Consider the following 20,511-nt stretch of genomic DNA (forward strand, 5'->3'; position numbering starts at 1 on the left):
TTTCCCTACAGCATTTTTTATTGACGATCAATTTTTTATGTAAATCTTCAACATTTTAAAAAGACATGTAAAAATTACGTTTTTAAGACTTGGGTGATTGCATTAATGGGATTTTATTCTTCACCGTCTAAAATATCTGCATTTTAAATTTCACAAAAATCTGCTGGAAAATAACTGAGTTATTAGGCTCGAAACTCTTAGCTGAGACATCCTGTATATTATTTTCTTTATCTAGAGACATTTTTCTCATTTACTTCGTGCATTTTTATCTTTCTTAATCTTCCTATTTTAGTTGAGAACTCCTTTTACATTATTTTTACTTCTTCGTTTTTCTACCCACACGTTTCATCATTTTCCTCTGGTCTCCTAAATTTTTAAGAATCTGAATACTGTTAAGCAAACCTTCCACATTCTGAATCTTACATTCTCTAATTTCCTTTTTCTATTGATTTTTTTGTTGTTATTTTTTTTTTCATAAATTCAATTTGGATTGGTTTTTACTAAAACAATTTCGACCTTCGTGTATGAAGAAAATGAAAGAAAAAAACGTCACATTCTCTTTTTTTGAAAAACTGAGAAACCAAGTGAATTAAAAATAAGAAACCATAAACTACTGCATCATTATTACGTTATCTAATTTATTGTGCAATGGTACCAACACCATTAACTACAAAATTTATTATCATTGATTACAATATTTTTAAAACTAAACACTCATATTTTATGTATGTTCAACCAAATGTCCCCTTTGACATCCAAAATAAGTGAGGACGGTGGAAACTCCAGCGGCTCTTCTGTTTTCTCACTGACAGTAACTTTGTAATTTTTCAACAGCACAGTCAGGGCAACTTTTGTCAGCTTCAGACCAAAACGTAATCCTAGAAACATTTTGTTTTACATTTTAGGCACCACAAAGTCTTATATCCCACCAATGCAGTTCCTGGGAGCTTCACCGAAAGGCAAATAAGAATACTGAGGTCTGGACCTCTTGTTGGCTTGGTTGAAACGCTCCGGATCGAATTCATCAGGATTAGGATAGTACTCCGGGTCGTAATGGATTCCCATGACTGGCACCACAACTCCCATATCCTTCTCGATTGTTACGTCGCTATCTGGAATCTTGTAGTCGGTGGTACACTTCCTGAGAAGGTACGCCTTGGGAGGGTACTTCCTTAAAGATTCTGAAACAAAAAACTACTCCTTGCGCACAAGATACCAAAACTCACCGGCGACCACTTGGTCCATGTATGTCAAGTCTTTGATAGCCTCGTAGGTGAGACGGTCGTCGTGGTGACTCAAAACTGTGCAAATTTCTTCGCGGAGTCTCTCTTGGATGTCTTGGTTTTTGGCAAGTTCGTACAAAGTGAAGGTTTGGGTAGTGGCGGAAGTGTCGAAGCCTGCCAAAAAGAAGACGAAGCATTGAGCGGCGATCTCTTCAACGGTCAAAGCTTCTCCGTTGTTCTTCAAATCGATCAACAACTGGATGAAGTCTGGACGACTGTAGTTGTTTAGTTCTCTGTACTTCACGGTATCTTTGACCACTCCCATGAAGAACTCTGAAACGTCCTTGGGGATCGTGCACACGCCTAGACTCTTCGCCAAATTGGGGAAAATAGTATAGAAGATTCTTTTGACAATTGAGTAAAAGGTAGTGGCAAACATTTTCTTGCCGAAGAATCTAAAAGGCGAATTTTCGTCATTACAGATGTCCAAATCTAAACCAAAGACACAAGAGCCGATGACTTCCATGGTGAAAGAATTCATGGTTTCTTTGATGTTGACAGGTTGGGTCTTCACGCGAATTGCTTCCAAACTGGACAAGAGATGAGGCGAGCACTTGACTAAAGTCTGGAACATATGCTTCATCCGACTGGAGCTAAAAATCGGAGTGAGATTTGCTCTCATCCTCTTCCACTTGTTGGTACCACTCATCAAGAAAATGTGGTTACTGATCGGGTCATCTTTCTCGTTGTGGAAGAACCCACGATCAGTAAAACAGTGTAGATGTAGTTTAGATCCACAAGAACGTACATTGGTGACATGAAGACATAACCTCCACCATGTTTCCAACCGTTGCGTTTCATCTCGCTGTAGACTCGTGCCATGGTCACTCCAAAACATTCTTTAGAGGTTATGGGATTGAGGATGTTACCGAAAGGAATCTTCGGTTGCAGGAACGGCAACTTCTTCTTCCGCCAATATTGGTACTTCCACTTGTAGTACCCAAAAAGTACCACCACAAGGAGTAGGGCAGCAAGTGAGCACTACATTATAAATAATTCGTCTACAACTTTACAGTTTATTATCGCGAGGTGAGATTAAATTGCAAATTATTTTTTGGAATGTACGACAGGTAAACAAGGCGAAAGTGTTCCTGTTTTCTTGGTTATTGCTAACAACAATATTTTTCACATTTTACCAAGGAGAAAACATCGAACTCTTTTGGTCTAGCTATTCCTAGATGCTCAAGAAAAATTTGCTAGAATGCCAAAAAATATAACACAATGTTTAGACAGATGTCATACTTTCCTTTGATGTAATTTTATTTGATAACCCCTCTACAACAATTCAATAGGGTTTAAATCGGAGTTGTGTAGTGACCAAATCCTTATCAACATCAATTACTCTTCCGGAAGAGTTAAGAACGAATGTTTTATGAAAGCGTCGATTTCATTGTTGTAAATATTTTGTTAGAGATAATCAAAATGTTATTGTTCCGACAGAAATGTATTTTTATATTAAATTATCTAATAAATTATGTCATACAAATTATCTTCCACAGCCTTGACCGTGAAATTCAGTGTCATCTACAGCGTTATCACAAAGTGATAATACACGACAATGTCAATAACCACACTAAATGCGTACTGATAACAAGTTTATCAAAAGACAATAAATTTACAACGGTGATATGATACGCGAAAATTATAATTTATTGTTGTTAGCTTTAATAATAATCATATTTTGAATTTATTCCTACAGATATGCAAGTGAATATAAAAGAAATCTATACAGGGTGATTCACGTAGCCCGTTCGTTAGAAACTTTCTGATTTCCAAAAATCGTATTAATACGAAAATTGTATCCGACTATAGTCGACCAAGTTCAAATAAAATATTTTCAAAATGGCGACACTTTCGGAAATACCGGAAATCGACGCCATCTTTGTTTTTTTAAATATAAAGGCCCCATTTTGACCTCATATTTGGATTCTGCGTTAAATTTTGAGTTTGGAACGTTCCTCTTTTAACACTTATCTGTCATCGTTTTTGACCTATGTTATGTTTTTCGCAAAAAAACGGGGCTGCAGGGCTTCATTTCTAACTCCTGAACCATTGAAAATAAATAATTAATTTTTTAAAAATTGAATTTCTAAAGGCCTGGCCGATCTTCTGCGCTATTAGCGATATTTTATTTATGTTTCATACGCCTACTGCAATTGTTAAAAATTGGTAATCAAAAAATGTCGAAAACTTCATTTTTTTAAATAGCAACTAACATTTCTCATAGTAGATATAAATGTAAAATTTAATTTTAAGGCCACTTTTATCAACATTGTGTATGTCTATTTCCAGCCGTTTTAGCATAATTTAAATTTTTGAATAAAATGTTTTTTTTTAAGCAAGTTTTATTTCAATTTTAATTTAAAAGTAGCATTGCAACAAATAATATAGTCCATTCAAAAATCAAAAAACCACCAACGTCCCATTTTCCTCGATAATTACTATCGGCAACGCTGTCTAGTGTAAAATTTGGTGAGAATTGTAATTTTGAGGTTAAGTATATTTATTAAGTGTCTTGTTTTTCTGGGCATGTTTAAGTGAAAATAATAAGAATTAATAAATAAATGAAACGCGCTGAGCAATAATAAAACAATTTGAACGTAATTCAAAGCAATTGAATTTTATTTTGAATCAAATAAATGTCATAATTTATAGGTACCATTTACCAACGTAGTATGATAAAATAACTACCTAGTGTTTTTTAAATTTTACCAACTTAAAGCAACAGGTGGTGGTTTTTCGATTTTTTAATGGACTTTAGATAACAACTTAACAACATAATAAAAAATAAGCAAATTAACAAAAAAATATTTTAATGTAAATGTGTGTAACGTTTTCATTGTTATTTGCTGTCCGTTGCATGCGATTTTTGAATAAAAATTCAAATAAAACAATTGCTTGATGATAAAAAAGAATATTTTATTCAAATAATAGAAATTACGCCGAAACGGCTAGAAATAGGCATACATAATGTTAATAAAAGTGGACTTAAAATTTAATTTTACATTTATATCTATTGTTAGAAATGGTAGTTGCCATTTAAAAAAATGAAATTTTCGTCATTTTTTTATTACCAATTTTGAAAAATTGCAGTAGGCGTATGAAATATAAAAAATATCCACTAATGACACAACAGATAGGCCAGGCTCTTAGGAATTCAATTTAAAAAAATCAATTATTTATTTCCAATGGTTCAGGAGTTATACATTTTTTAACGAAGCCCTGCAACCCCGCTTTTTTCCGAAAAAGATGACATAGGTCAAGAACGATGACAGATAAGTGTTGACAAAAGGACGTCCTAACTCAAAATTTAACGTAGAATCGAAAATTTGAAGTCAAAATGGGACCTTTCTATTTAAAAAAACAAAGATGGCGTCGATTTCCGGAATGTGTCACCATTTTGAAAATATTTCCTTTGAACTTGGAGCAGTCGATTAGAGTCGGCTACCAATTTTCATATTAATAGGATTTTGGGAAATTAGAAAGTTTCTAACAAACGGGCTATGTGAATCACCCTGTATAATAAAAATGAAATGATGTTCCTTGGTAAGCACATCACTTGAGAACGGCTGAACCGATTTGGATAATTCTTTTTTTTTTAATGTTCGTGACAGTCCGAATCAGGTTTTCATGGAAAAAAAAATTGGAAAAGTTGCCCGGAAAATTGGAAAATTCGGGAAAAACCGAAAGTGCTTTTTTCTATGGGAACGGCTGGAACGATTTGGCAAATTTTTTTTTTAATATTCGTAATAACCCTTATGAGCTTTTTATGCAAAGAAAAACTGGAAAAGTTACCCGGAAAATAGGAAAATTCGGGAAAAACTGAAAGTGCTTTTTTCTATGGGATTTCTTTGTGATGGATATGCATAATTCTTTTTTTGTTTTGTTTGTTATAGTCGTGAAAAAGTTTTCAGGAAAAAAAATCGGGACAATTACAAAGGAAAGTCGGAAAATTCGGGCAAACTGCAAAAATTATAATTTTTGTATGCATTCTCGATCACAACTGACGATAGGAACGACATATTTGATTAATTCTTTTTTTTTTGTTCGATATGCCCCGGGATGGAAATAACTCGATTGAATGTTTTTAATAGAAAAAAAATCTGGAAGATTTGGAGAAAAATCTGGAAAAACTAAATTATAATTCGGAAAAAACTGTTTTTTTTTTATAAACTCAAGACCATAACTCAGGATTCGAACGATGGCTATGCGTAATTCTTTTTTGGTTTTATTTGTTAGGGTTTTGGATAATTTTTCGGGAAAAAAAATTCGGGACTATTACAAAGGAAAGTCGGAAAATTCGGACAAATTTCAAAAATTATAATTTTTTATGCACTCCCGGTCATAACTGACAATACGAGCTACATATTTGCTTGATGCTTTTCTTTTGTTTTCAATTGAAAAAAAAATCTGGAAGATTTGAAGAAAAATCTGGAAAAACGCAATCCAGTAAATTAAAATAAAATTACATTTGCTTTTACTTTTGTGTTGTTTCGCGATCTGTCCAACAAAAATGTAGTTGTTTTATTTCTATTCCAATTTATTTGCCTACACGCACAAATGTCATTTGACAGCTGATTGTGAAATTGGAAATCAAACTAATCGGATTGTTTACTTGAACATCGATCTTGCAATCAAAATCGAAATGAAAATATTGGGTGATTCAAAATAATTGTGGAAAAATCTGGCAACTGTGTACGAAAATTTATGTGGCAACTGTCTGGGTAGGATAGACTTGACATTTCTTTGACAATTAATAGTCGCGCAATTTTGAAACTTGTCAAATCAATGTGTAATGGAATTAAAAAATCAAATGCACGCTTATGAAATGTCATACAAATGTCAAATCTATCTCATTCACACTGTTGGCTTTTGTAAATAGTTAATTTTAGTTCTTTTCATTTTTGTTTGGTTTTGTTCGGTTTAGTTTTAGCGCGTAGTTTAAGTTAGCTTTAAAATTCAATTCGAAAATAGTTGCACCCTCTGTCATTGGTGATTGCGCGTTAACCGATTCACAATTTCGTGCAAAATCGGGGTTGACGAAACCTCCCCCGCGAGTGAGGGACATTTTTGGAAGAAACAGAGACTTCGAATTTGACCGTCCTTGTGAACACACCTAGTTTTCGTACTCATCGTCTCGTGTCGTGAAACCCACTTAATTGAAGTGGCACCGAAGTCCAAAATTATCGTTGAATTCCACCCATGCCAATCGGTCCATGGTCTCTTCGCAGTCCGCAAAAAAAGGTAAGTCAATTTTGATTTAACGAATTGTGGATCACGGAGAAAATCGAACAAAGCTCTTCGTTTAGGTAGGCTTAAGTCAACTAAAACTGACTTAAGTGCCCTGGAGACAAACACACACAGTTGCCACATAAATTTTCGTACATAGTTGCAATACTTATTCACAATCATTTTGAATCACCCAATAAAACTGCTTGAGATTCATTGTGATTTCAAATTTAATGGAAGAAAATAAATTATTTGTTTGGACATGAAATTCTGACTTAATTAAATTACTAAATAAAACTCCTGTGATGATTATTTCTCTGACTCAGACAAGATTATTTTGTTAACAATGGTAACACCTGATTCATAAGACCATAAAGCGAAAAGTACAATGTAAACTTGTTTGATTGAGGATTTTGTAAAGAATTTTCAAATTTCAAAATGGCGCGGTTGATGCTGCAACTGTTCTACAGTTTTCTTGACGACAGTAATTCTGCAACACAGTCGAAGAAACAAAACAAAATGGCAACAAAACCTTCACATGATTTCCCAAACATCAAACGATTTTCAATTATATTATAATTCAGAATAAGTGGCATCGCGGTAGGTGTTGGAAATTCAAATTTACGTTGGCAGCAAGACCCTTGCTAATAATACCCTAGTTTTGATGCTGTTGGTAACCTACGCTTTTAATTTGGCCTTGATATTATCATTGGAGTCGTTTTGTGTTTATTTTCTTGTTATAAGTATTTGGAATTTCCTTGTTTCATTTATGAAAAGTGTATTATTTGTCTGGGGGTTATCTCTGCTGTGGGTGAAAACCATGTCAAAATTATGTAACGCATAACCTCAGAATAAAGTAATGACGGTTTCACATGTTTACTAAATTTTTTGACATAACATAGAGCTCCCTTTAGAGAATCAACGCCTACCGCGATGCCACTTATTCTGAATTATACTATATCTGTTATGACTGTTGAGGTGGTGAAGAATTGTCATCCAAAATACTTTGTTTATTCTTTGATAAAGTTCTTAGAGTGACGTAAATAATCCAGATGACAATGTAACTCTGTTACTCTTATAAAACACATCAGTTAGACTGGATCCACTCGAATAAAGCGTCAACAACACCATGTTTGCTCTTGGTTTCCTACTTGGTGGTAAATTGGTCAGTGTGGTGGTGGCCTTACTGGTCGCAACCATCGCCTTCTGGAAATGGAAGTACCAATATTGGAAGAGACGGAACGTGCCCTACCTCGAGCCTCGAATCCCTTTCGGCAACATGGAAGAGGTGATCAGAGGGAAGAAATTCGCCGGGATCAGACTCAAAGAGATTTACAACGAGATGAAGAGCAAAGGATGGAGACATGGAGGGATTTACACTTTCACCAAGCCGAGCTACGTGATTCTGGATCTGGATTACGTAAGAAACATAATGACCAAAGACTTCAAGTACTTCATGGACAGAGATGTTTACGTGAACGAGAACGACCCTCTTCAAGCTCACCTTGTGAATGTGTCTGGTGCAAGATGGAGGAATCTGCGAGCGAAGCTCACTCCCACTTTTACGTCTGGTAAGATGAAGGGGATGTTCCAGGTGATGGCGGAGAGTCAGAAAGACTTGCAGACGAGGATGTACGAAGAGTACAAGAAGAATCGACCGATTAATATCAAAGAGATTTTGGCTTGTTTCACCACCAACATCATTGGAAGTTGTGCTTTTGGATTGGAGTGTAAAGCACTAGAAGATGACAATTCGGAGTTTAGATTGTTTGGGAGGAAAATGTTCGCGATGACAAGACTGCAAAGCTTCAAACGTTTGTTCGCTGTGACCTTTCCAAAACTAGCAAAGTTTGTGAATTTGAGTTTCAAGAGACAAGAAATTGTTGATTTTATAATGAACTTGGTACAAGACACAATCGAGTACAGAGAGAAAAACAACTACACTCGAAACGACTTCATGCAGTTGCTCATCAATCTCAAGAACGACAAAGATGTTGATGGTCACGACGCACAGTCTTTGTCTATCGACGAAGTGGCTTCGCAGGCGATCGTCTTCTTTGCGGCAGGTTTCGAAACGTCTTCAACTCTGATGACTTTCGCACTGTACGAGCTTGCCAAGAACGAAGACATCCAGAAGAAACTAAGACAAGAGATTGACTCAGTTCTGGACAAACACAACGGACAGATGACCTACGACTCGATCCAGGACATGAAGTACTTGAATCAGGTCATCGATGGTGAGACTCTCATCCTGTCAGGTTTCTACCATTTGACAAATCTGTTTCAGAAACGTTAAGACTGCATCCTCCGGGATCGCTCACCGACCGGAAGTGCATCGAAGACTACAAGATTCCTGACCAGGATGTCGTCATCGAGAAGGGTACTACTGTGTTGATTCCGATCATGGGGATCCACTACGACGAAGAGTATTATCCTGAACCGGAAAAATTCGATCCTGAGCGCTTCTCCGATGAGAACAAGAAGACGAGACACAATTTTGCCTTCATGCCATTCGGGGAAGGACCGAGGAACTGTATTGGTACTGTCGAGGAGTTGTGAAAGCTTGGATTTGTCAAATGGTTGTTTCTAGGTATGCGTTTTGGTCTGTTGCAGTCCAAAATGGGTCTAGTGTCGTTGCTGAAGAATTACAAGTTTACTGTCAACAAGAAAACTGTGGAACCGTTGCAGTACCAACCGCGCCATTTTGTTCTGGCTGCTCAAGGGGAAATCTGGTTGAACGCTGAAAAAGTATAAGCAAGCTACGTCAATGTTATATTGAACTTTACAATAATATCATTATAATTATTATTTTTCTTTGCTTAATTAAATAATACCAGAAAAAAATTCTAAAGAGGAGTGTAGGGTGTATAGGTGAAAAACAGAAATAAACACATCACAAAGAATTATTTGGCATGGTTCCTTTTTATATTTACGTAAATATCTATAGGAAGGCATGATAACAATGCTGACGACGTTAAATCATTTCTTTCGCTTATCGCATTTTCATTAGGTACCAATTTAACACTGTTTCGCGATTAAGTAAGAAGTGGATTAGAAGAGTTCAGTGGCCTTCTCATGCTAAAGTGAGCAGTAAGCCCGTTGTCAATTTTGGGAAGATGAGGGTCTTTTCCTATTTGAGGGTCCGGGTCGGCTCCGGGTCGAATCGGGTCAGGTCGGATCGGATCGGGAATTATCTTTACATGAATAAACAGGAGTATTAAAAACTGAAGAATCTGATTTGATATCACATTTTGCTCGTTATTGGAAATTATGATTTTACACAGAAATTTTGTTAATAAAGCGTAGGAAAAAATATCAAGTCATTTAAAGAAACAAAGGAAGAATACAAATCAGCAAAAAAAGAGTGTGTGCTCAAGATCGCACGACAGAAGTGAAATAGTTATTTACGAACCAAGTGCGGGAAGACGATGTTCCCGCATGAGCGCATTTTTTAAAGCACGAGCGACGAAGGAGCGAGTGCCTTTAATTAATGCGCGAATGAACGGAAGATGTGTTCACGCAAGTGGTTCGTACAATATTTTTTGTACGAAAATTAAATTAAAATATTTTGTTTTAATACATTAAACATAAACGAACATAAAACCAAGTAGGCAGTGATCTTTGGTTATTGGAAACAATTGCTTCACTTGATATTTCAATTTTTGCAATAATTTGTGAATTTTGTAGGACCAATTTTCAACGATTATAAATCTTTCCGTAATTTTTTAATGGAGGAAAACCCAGGGAAGTTGTATTTTATGAACTAAATTTTATTATTATCAAGACAGATTTTTTTTTGAATGCCTCAAAGGGCCAGTGTTTTTTGCAATTTTTACATTCGAGTCGACCGGGAAGCACTCGTTTCGAAGCGAGCGTTGGATGTTGGAAGCGTTGCTTTCAAGGCTATGAGTACAAAAACTTCTATGATGCATTGATGCTCGTTACTGATTTTAAGTAATATGTATCTATTCTATAAAAAATATATCATTATGGATGACTTGGAGGAATAAGGAGCAAGGCATAAATTATTAATATTATTTATTGCTTTCAACTGTCATAAATTCTTATTTTTCTCCTTTGTAAACTGCCTCCTAAATGCTCTAAAGCGAAAAATAGCAGATAACGAACCGTTGCCCTAGACAACACATTCAAAGTGACATTTCTTGAAAAATTTGTCAAAACTGTCAAAAGCAAATGCGAAATCATTTTTAATAGATTTGGAAGCTCTGGGGACGTCGTTTCAAACAATAAAAGTTTGTATGCAACTCGTTTCTGGGCAAATTGGGCTTTTCTAATTGTCCGAGAGGCCAGATTGAAATACGAGCGTAGCGAGGATTTTAAGGCCTCGAGGAATAGCTAGACCAAAAGAGTTCGATGTTCTCTCCTTGGTAAAATGTGAGAAATATTGTTGTTAGCAAAAAACAATAAAACAAAAACACCTTCACTTTGTTTACGTGTCGTACATTCCAAAACATACTTTTCAATGTAACCTCGCCTCGCGATGATAAACTGAAAAGTTGTAGACGAATTATTAATACCGTAGACCATATATGTATTATAATGGTGCTGATAAAAAAATCGGCAACAGTTTCGTTGTGAATCTAGTCGAAATGGGTGCGTTCTCAATTGCTGCACTACTCCTTTTGGTGGTCCTTTTTGGGTACTACAAGTGGAAGTATCAATATTGGCGAAAGAAGAAGTTGCCGTTCCTGCAACCGCAGATACCTTTCGGCAACCTCCTTAATCCCGCAAGCACTGAAGAATGTCTTGGAGCAGCGATGGCACGAATTTACAGCGCGATGAAACGCAATGGTTGGAAACATGGCGGAGGTTATTTCTTCATGTCACCAATGTACGTCCTTGTGGATCTGAACTACATCAAAAACATCCTAACTAAAGATTTTCACTGTTTTACTGATCGTGGGTTCTTCCACAACGAGAAAGATGACCCGATCAGTAACCACATTTTCTTGATGAGTGGTACCAACAAGTGGAAGAGAATGAGAGCAAAACTCACTCCGATTTTTAGCTCCAGTCGGATGAAGCATATGTTCCAGACTTTAGTCGAGTGGGAGGAGACTGCGTGAAGGACCAACCCACCAACATCAAAGACACCATGAGTTCTTTCACCATGGACGTCATCGGTTCTTGTGTCTTTGGTTTGAATTTGGACATCTTCAATTACGAAAATTCTCCTTTCAGATTCTTTGGCAAAAAAATGTTTACCAGTACCCCTTTCACAATTGGCAAAAGAATCTTCTGTACTATTTTCCCCGATTTGGCGATAAGTCTAGGCATGTGCGCGATCCCCAAGGACGTATCAGAGTTCTTCATGGGAGTAGTCAAAGATACCATGAAGTACAGAGAACTAAACAACTACAGTCGTCCAGACTTCATCCAGTTGTTGATCGATTTGAAGAACAGCGGAGATGCTTTGACCATTGAAGAGATCGCCGCTCAATGCTTCGTCTTCTTTTTGGCAGGCTTCGACACTTCCGCCACTACCCAAACCTTCACTTTGTACGAACTTGCCAAAAACCAAGACATCCAAGAGAGTCTCCGCGAAGAAATTTGCATAGTTTTGAGTCACCACGACGACCGCCTCACCTACGAGGCCATCAAAGACTTGACGTACATGGACCAAGTGGTCGCTGGTGAGTTTTGGTATCTTGTGCGCAAGGAGTAGTTTCTTGTTTCAGAATCTTTAAGAAAGTACCCTCCCAAAGCGTACCTTCTCAGGAAGTGTACCACCGACTACAAGATTCCAGATAGCGACATAACAATCGAGAAGGATGTCGGAGTTGTAGTGCCAGTCTTGGGAATCCATCACGATCGGGAGTACTACCCTAAGATATAAGATTCTGTGATGTCTAAAAATATAAAAAAATGTTTTTAGGATTACGTTTTGGTCTGGTGGAGACAAAAGTTGCCCTAACTGTGTTTTTGAAAAATTACAAAGTTACAGTCAATGAGAAGACTAAAGAGCCTTTGGAATTGTTGCCAAACACTTTTATTCTGGCAGTCAAAGGGGACATTTGTTTTGTGGTGATGGAGTTCTAATTAATGACAAATTCTAAGCAAAAAATTTGGGAGTGAATTTAGGAACATTAATCAATTTACTGGACAATATATATGTAATAAACAAAGAAATCAATGCGTTTATTTAATTTTCATTACATTTACATGAATAACTGGACAGTCACAGTGCTAATTAATTTTTTCAGCGTTCAGCCAGATTTCTCCTTGAGCAGCTAGAACAAAATGGCGCGGTTGGTACTGCAACGGTTCCACAGTTTTCTTGTTGACAGTAAACTTGTAATTCTTCAGCAACGACACTAGACCCATTTTGGACTGCAACAGACCAAAACGCATACCTAGAAACCACCATTTGAAAAATCTAACTCTTCACTATTTTCTAGTCATACCAATGCAGTTCCTCGGTCCTTCTCCGAATGGCATGAAGGCATAATTGTGTCTCGTCTTCTTGTACTCATCGGAGAAGCGCTCAGGATCGAATTTTTTCGGCTCAGGGTAATACTCTTCGTCGTAGTGGATCCCCATGATCGGAATCAGGACAGTAGTACCCTTCTCGATGACGGCATCTTGGTCAGGAATCTTGTAGTCTTCGATGCACTTCCGGTCGGTGAACGATCCCGGAGGATGCAGTCTTAACGTTTCTGAAACAGATTTGTCAAATGGTAAAAACCTGACAGGATGAGAGTCTCGCCATCGATGACTTGATTGAGGTACTTCATGTCCTGGATCGAGTCGTAGGTCATCTGTCCGTTGTGTTTGTCCAGAACTGAGTCAATCTGTCTTCGGAGCGTCTCTTGGACGTCTTCGTTTCTGGCCAGCTCGTACAGCGCGAAAGTCATCAGAGTTGAGGATGTTTCGAAACCTGCCGCGAAAAAAACGAGAGCTTGTGATGCTAGCTCGTCCATAGATAAAGACTTTCCATCGTGACCATCACCATCTATGTCTTTGTTGTTCTTCAGATTGATGAGCAACTGCATGAAGTCGTTTCGGGTGTAGTTGTTCTTCTCTCTGTGGTCAATTGTGTCTTGTACCATGTTCATGGTAAAATCCACAATCTCTTTTCTGGAGAAGCTCAAATCCAAGAACTTTGCTACTTCTGGGAAGGTCACAGCAAACAAACGTTTGAAACTTTGCAGTCGTGTCATTGTGAAGAGTTTTCTTCCGAACACTCTAAACTCCGAATCCTCTTCTTCTAGTGTGTGACAGTCGAGACCAAAAGCACAAGACCCGATGATGTTAGTAGTGAAACGAGCTAAAATCTCTTTGATGTTGACCGGCTCGTTCTTTTTGTACCCTTCATGCATCATCTTCTGCAGCCCTTCTTGGCTCTCCGCCATCACCTGGAACATCGCCTTCATCTTACCGGAGGTAAACGTCGGAGTCAGCTTCGCTCTCAAATTCCTCCACCTCGTTCCAGACAGATTAAGAAGGTGGGCTTGAAGAGGGTCCTTCTCGTTCACGTAATTGTCCCTGTCCATGAAGTACTTGAAGTCTTTGGTCATGATGTTTCTCACATAATCCAGATCCATGGGGATGTAGGTCGGCTTGGTGAAAGTGTAAATCCCTCCATGCTTCCATCCTCTTCTCTTCATCTCCTCGTAAATGTTCTTAAGCGTGATTCCGATGAACTTCTTTCCTCTGATCACGTCCGTCAAGTTACCGAAAGGTATGCGCGGCTCTAGGTACGGTACGTTCCGTCTCTTCCAGTATTGGTACTTCCATTTCCAGAAGGCGATGGTCACAACAAGCACAGTTACAACCAGGCTGATGAAATTGCTACCCAGCAAGAAACCCAAACCAAACATGATGATGAGATGTTTGTACTGAGCAAACAAATCTTTGATACTTCATGTCTTATAGTTGCGTTATCACCTGATTATGAGATTACTTGCGTCAAATAGATTACAAGAAAACAAATATTTTGGACAAGTAATCTTCACTACAAAAGTGCTTTGCTCCTAATTTCGCAAACATAGAAAACAACGATGAGCTAGAATTGTATTGGTGGTGGTTTCAAAATTACAAACTGAAACGCAGTACTATTTTATTTTTGCAGCGTCCAACCAGATTTTTCCTTGAGCAGCTAGTACCACATGATTCCGTTAATAATGCGGCGGTTCTCTAGTTTTTTTGTTGACAGTAAATTTGTGTTCTTCAGCAACGAAACAAGACCCATCTTGGACTGCAACAGACCGAAACGCATACCTGGAAAGCACCATTGCCCAAATCTGTGTCTTCACATGTTTTCAATCATACCACTGCAGTTCCTGGGTCTTTCTCCGAATAGCATAAACGCATAATTGTGTCTTGCTTTCTTGTTCTCATCAGTAAAGCGCTCAGGATCGAATTTCTCAGGGTCAGGGTAGTACTCTTCGTCGTAGTGGATTCCTATGATGGCAATTATGACAGTAGTACCTTTCTCGATGATAACGTCTTGGTCTGGAAGCTTGTAGTCTTCGATGCATCTCCAATTGGTTACTGCTGCTGGAGGATAGTAGAGGGAGTTGGAGAGGGCACGCACTCCCCATCACTTTTTTTTACCTTGACCTCAAAGCCCCCTTCCCCTTGACCTTGATATCCCCATCACTTGACCTTGATATCCCCACTACTTGACCTCGATATCCCCACCACTTGACCTCGATACCCCTACCACTTGACCTTGATCTTTTCCCCCCAGCAGTTGATCTCGATATCACCACCACTTGATTTTGGAGTTCTCCCGCCACTTGACCTCGATATCCCCACCACTTGACCTTGGAGTTCCCCCCACCAGTTGACCTCGATATCCCCACCACTTGAAAATATGTATAAATGTTGGCAGAGCGTATTGGGTAGTAGTGGTAAATGATGATTTTCCGATACATATCTCACGGTCGTGTGGTGTTTAGAGACGTACAATATCAAAATCAGTTGGGTAATTACGATTTTGATGGGAATACCTAAATTAACGGTTATTTATAAAAGGTGTATGTGTCGAGAGTGTTTTGAAAGAGAGTTAAAAAGTCAGCAAATTGATGGTTTGGAAAAGGATCTGAAAATTGCCGCTCCACATGAAATCGATGTTATATGTACTCAAGAGGAATTAAATGTTTTAGTGAAAAACTACGGTCGTGAGTGTTGCAAGTGTAATAAAACATTTTATAAAGTTGTGGAATTTAATCCTGTTTATTCGTATTTGATGAAAATTAAGTATCTTTAAATTCACCATCATCTAGATGGTGTCGGAATTGTGAGTGTTCCCAATTATGTATGTTTCGATAAACGGTTATTAACTTTTACCGGGTGGTCAATTGAAAGACCTTCTCCAGTGGATCTTGCAAAGGTCGATTTTTACTATATTGGATTTGGAAATAGTGTGGAATGTTTTTATTGTAAAGTGAGAACATGTGCGTGGGAAATCAGTGACATTCCGATTAAAGAACATTTAAAATTCTCAACAAGGTGTTTATATGTGAATTTTAAGAATCAGTTTAAAAATATTAGAAGAATAGATAATAAAAAAGAAATTAATAATAAATCGTACATGATAATAGTTTGTGTACTTTTTGTTTATATAGGGGGTCCCAGAACTCGCGGATCAAATTGAAACTGTATATTCCTTGATGGTAATGAAGGTAAAATACGTTTAGAAAAATATTCAGGGTGCAACAGCTTTTTAGTTATAAATTAATCAAATTGACCAATAGAGCTCGATCTAATTTTCCCTTTATGAGAAAATTGAGTACCTTCCCTCAATTGCCAAGCAACGTATAATTCGATGAATAATAAAATTATTTTCAATATTTATTTGGTCAACTTGTCGAAACAGACGTCAAAAGTGACAGCTACTTTTGAAATAACCAAAAATGGGATAATTTCGCCAAAGGCAGATGAACAAATGTATAGAATCTAAATCAGGGAACGCAAGAAGTTTCTTCTTCCGGCAATGAATCAAATATGGTTTGTTATGAGTGAAAACTTCCAGAGCAATTGTAACCTTGAGGGGTATGGGCAATTGACGGGAGGGATATGATAAATTGAACGATTGAACCTTTGTTGATGGAAGATAAAATGGCGACGTAGCGTCAAGTGAGTAATACATATTACTACCTTAAAAATCTTAGTAAAAAGTGAAATATGCAGGGCCTGTGAAGTGAATTGGAATCACAAGAAATTTATCCTGACTCCTGTGCATACACTCTGCATCTGCAACGTATTAGCGCAGCTACACGAGCGGACCGAGTCATCGTCGATATGAAAGAAAAGACTTTTAGGAACATTCTTGACATTGCAAAAAAAAGCTGGAGTTACACGTAGGTTTTGAACAACAGACCAAGCATAGAAAGAAAGAAGACAAAACTGGATTGAACTAACCTATTTATTTTAGCATCATTATTAGTAAAAATTTAAGATCAAATTTTATAACTAAACGATGTAGAATGCAACAAATGAAATAAGAAACATGCAAAATAAAAAGAATAATTTATAACAAGTGTTCAAAATGACCACCTTTCATCTGAAGGAATAGACGAGCTCGTTTTATTAAATTTTCCCTGCCAGTCTAAGCATATTAGGAATAACAGTGTTTCGTGAATTTGGTCATTTAGTTCTTCTAAAATATTGATAGGTTTGCGGTAAATATAGTTCTTCAAATATACTTCTTCTACCGTCGTCATCAAAGGACTGAAGAACAGCATCTTCAGTCTCTGGCGTTCTAACTTCTCGCGGGGGACCACCAATTTCTTGTCAGGTAGGCACCAAGGACCCAGTGTCTCGAGCACGGTAAACCAACCGTAGAAATACGTTATAATTTGGATGTGGCAAACGTCGTGGAAAACGTATTGCATATTCCCTTGCATCCTCACGTGCATTGCTCCGGCACTCTCCATAAATTATGAGCATTTCGGCAAACTCTGCAGCTGTATACATGATTTCAATACGAAGTTTGACAATTTCGAATCAAATTATAACTTGACGTTGTCAAAATTTTCACAGTTGCCCAAACATTTACTTGAAATTCCATACCATTCTTACTAGAATTATGTTGCTAGGCAATTCAAACCTTTGGTTAAATTTACGTGAAATTCAAATTAACAGCGTCCTTCTGATTGGTCAACTTTAATTATTCATTACAAAAAATCGATTATACCCTGTCCTTTTTTTTTAAAGCTATTGCTTTCAGTTATCACCAAGGAAAACGCACTGTAAGTTTGATCCGCGAGTTCTGGGACACCCGTATATTATATGTGAGTGGTGGATTTTACTTTTAGTGTAAACTGAATCGTCAGATTAAGATGGCTTCACAATTAAGCGCTTTAAACGAACAATTGCATATTAATAATAATTATATAACTTTAAAGAGTTTAGAAGTAAATAAAAAGTTTAAAATTAAATCATTTTCGAAATGTAGTACTGCTTATGGTGAAAAGGTGTTTGTGAATCTCGGGGAGAGTAAGACTACCTATATTACCGCAAAGATTTTCAATCAAGTTTACGAATGAAATGATTGAAAATTTAAATGACAAAATTCGTAATGGAAAAATTATCTATTTAATAAGTGGAGATATTGTTGGTAAAACAGTAAATGTTAAGTTTGTAGATGAATAAGAATATATTTTGTATTTTTTTTTATTTAATAAAAACAATGCAATATTTATTATAAATTGTATTGTTGAATATTAAAAAATGTGTAAAAAAAATATGTGTAAGCAAGTGAGGTTTAACTTGGAGAAAAACCGTTTTCATTTAATGTGTGTGTATCTAAAGTCCATTTTTTTATTATAGTCCGATGAGCTTAGTCCGAATCAAGAAGTCGACATTACCTGCGTCTGCTTTCGACATTTGACAGCAGTGCATGGTTCTACCAATATTTGAAAATTTATTTAGGCAACATGAGACAGATATCATTACAAATTTCAATTTTTAAGATTTTGAGTTGTGTTCTTTCGTGCTTTCTTGGTATTTCTGTAAATTCATTCCTCCGTTTTAATTTTGTCTTTCAAAAAACCGTTCCCTTCAGAACTCTTTTGATAACTTTTTACATATCAACTAATAGGTCAGATATATTAAAAATTGTTGAAAACAGCACTAAAGAACCACGTTTAGACTGTCTTTCTTTCTTCCTAGATTTTGTTTCGGCAACGCCATGAATTAGTTTACCCCCTTACCTGTTAACTTCCAGTCTTGCAAGTTTCTGCGCAATTCCAATATTATTTTTACAATTTACAAATTCTGTAAATGAATCTGTCCCCATGCTTTTCGTTGGCATCATACGGAGGACATTTCAAGCAAAATTAATAGTATATTATGTTATGAGGAGCAAAAATGAAGTTTTATGTGCTGCGGCTGGTAGATTGGCTGCCAAACCAGCCAAAGCACATAAAACCATTTTTGCTCCGAATAACATATACTATTTTTTCTTCAAACCTTCATAACAAATTATTTAAGACATGTTAAGAAACCAGGTAGGAATTTCAAATGATTTACCTAGTTTACTTTACTGCCGCTCATCAGCGGAGATAATAACTTCACGGACGCCCTCAGCGGAGATAATAACTTTTTCTGCCGCTCTCAGCGGAGATAATAACTTTATCTGCCGCTCGTCAGCTCGTTAGATGCCATGACAATGAAGTGACACTTTAGCATTATCAACGCAGCAGGATAATGTCATAATTTACGGACGTTTGAAGAAAAACAAAATTATCACAAATAATGTGGTTAAAACGTAACCTAAAAATTTGACGTCGCTAATGTAATAAACGTACAACTCGTGTCTTGCTCGAATCACACATGCCAAAGCGAGATGCATAGTGGGACACGCTTAATACAATACGTACAAGAATTCAATAGTTTGTTTACATTATGTTGAAAAGAGATAGCAATATGACAGTTGTTCTGCTTTTTAATTGATACATCGGACTATAATTAAAAAATGGACAATAGTTCCTGCGAGAATGACCCGTCAAGGATATCAACTAGAGTTTGCAAATAGATTTCATTTTTTACGTCGCACTGAAAATGTGGAATGTATTTTATCCAAAGTATTACAAATGGATCATCGTCGAAAAATTTATGAAACTAGATTTAAGAATGTGTAATTGTTAATTTTAGTTAATTTATTATTTATGTTTACATAAATTGTAATGATTTTTTAAACTAAACTAAACTTTGTAATATTCATAATGTGGTGAATAAATAATAAAACAATCGAATTATAAAAAATGATTTTTAATTTTGAATTTAAAAAAGTAAAATAATTGATACAGAATACGACATGTTATACCGGGTGTCCACTCTCAAAGTCGAACATAGGCAATTAACACTGTGCATTCAGTTTATAGATATTATTCCATTATTTCGATTCATCAATACATCAATCAAGAATTAAATTATGATAATAAAGTAATTAACAGTTTAAGCAGTTTTTATTATAAATTCTTTAAAAAAATTACAATCCAGTTCCTGCCTTAGTTAATAATAAATCTAAATAATTTGGTGAATTTAAATTTCCCCTTATTTCAAATGTTATTAAAAATCCCAGCCCAGAAATAAATTTTTTGAGGATACCGAGTTCTAGTAGGAATATTTACTCGAGGGTTTTCTTGAGCCCAATATCGCGTGTTTTGAACATTTGGTTCGTTATTTAGTGTAAAAGTACATTCGTCTGTGAAGCAAATTGTCGACAGAAAGCGACGATCATTAGCACGCTCCTGTATTTCATAACAGGTTTCACTCTTACTTTCTTCATCAACAGCAAAAATCTGTTGATGACACTGTGTCTTGTAGGGATGATATTTGTACTTCCTGAGGATATTCAGTATCCGCGATTTACATAAAATTACTTCAAGAGAAATTTGTCTTAATCTGTATGGAGTAACTATTCATTTTTCCGTAAATAATTTTGACAGTAATTTACCGAAATTCGCTGACTTAACCCAACAAATGACTAAATTTTATGACAAATGCTGTCCAATTTGAAAATCAT

At 36.5% G+C, this 20,511-nt stretch overlaps 4 protein-coding genes across 4 annotated transcripts; 2 read left to right on the forward strand and 2 right to left on the reverse strand.

Moving 5' to 3' along the window:
• Positions 1-672: 672 nt before the first annotated feature.
• On the reverse strand, positions 673-2,208 carry LOC138128983 (probable cytochrome P450 6a13). The gene is made up of 3 exons (XM_069045229.1): positions 1,227-2,208; positions 930-1,181; positions 673-878 (listed from the first exon to the last, which is right to left on the reverse strand). Exons 1-3 carry the CDS (start codon positions 2,119-2,121, stop codon positions 715-717), a joined length of 1,311 nt encoding a protein of 436 aa, XP_068901330.1. The 5' UTR covers positions 2,122-2,208; the 3' UTR covers positions 673-714.
• Positions 2,209-7,557: 5,349 nt separating this feature from the next.
• On the forward strand, positions 7,558-9,375 carry LOC138128831 (cytochrome P450 6a8-like). Its single transcript, XM_069045031.1, has 3 exons — positions 7,558-8,749; positions 8,800-9,051; positions 9,103-9,375. The coding sequence occupies exons 1-3, from the start codon at positions 7,642-7,644 to the stop codon at positions 9,264-9,266; spliced, it is 1,524 nt and encodes a 507-aa protein (XP_068901132.1). The 5' UTR covers positions 7,558-7,641; the 3' UTR covers positions 9,267-9,375.
• A 1,987-nt stretch (positions 9,376-11,362) lies between these two features.
• LOC138128207 (probable cytochrome P450 6a13) lies at positions 11,363-12,369 on the forward strand. The gene is made up of 3 exons (XM_069044395.1): positions 11,363-11,492; positions 11,570-12,166; positions 12,212-12,369. Exons 1-3 carry the CDS (start codon positions 11,363-11,365, stop codon positions 12,367-12,369), a joined length of 885 nt encoding a protein of 294 aa, XP_068900496.1.
• A 272-nt stretch (positions 12,370-12,641) lies between these two features.
• Positions 12,642-14,363, reverse strand: LOC138129319 (probable cytochrome P450 6a14). Its single transcript, XM_069045616.1, has 3 exons — positions 13,240-14,363; positions 12,938-13,189; positions 12,642-12,886 (listed from the first exon to the last, which is right to left on the reverse strand). Exons 1-3 carry the CDS (start codon positions 14,351-14,353, stop codon positions 12,720-12,722), a joined length of 1,533 nt encoding a protein of 510 aa, XP_068901717.1. The 5' UTR covers positions 14,354-14,363; the 3' UTR covers positions 12,642-12,719.
• Positions 14,364-20,511: the final 6,148 nt, after the last annotated feature.

Source organism: Tenebrio molitor, chromosome 4 (assembly GCF_963966145.1).
Source record: "Tenebrio molitor chromosome 4, icTenMoli1.1, whole genome shotgun sequence".
In the NCBI taxonomy this organism is placed as follows: domain Eukaryota; kingdom Metazoa; phylum Arthropoda; class Insecta; order Coleoptera; family Tenebrionidae; genus Tenebrio; species Tenebrio molitor.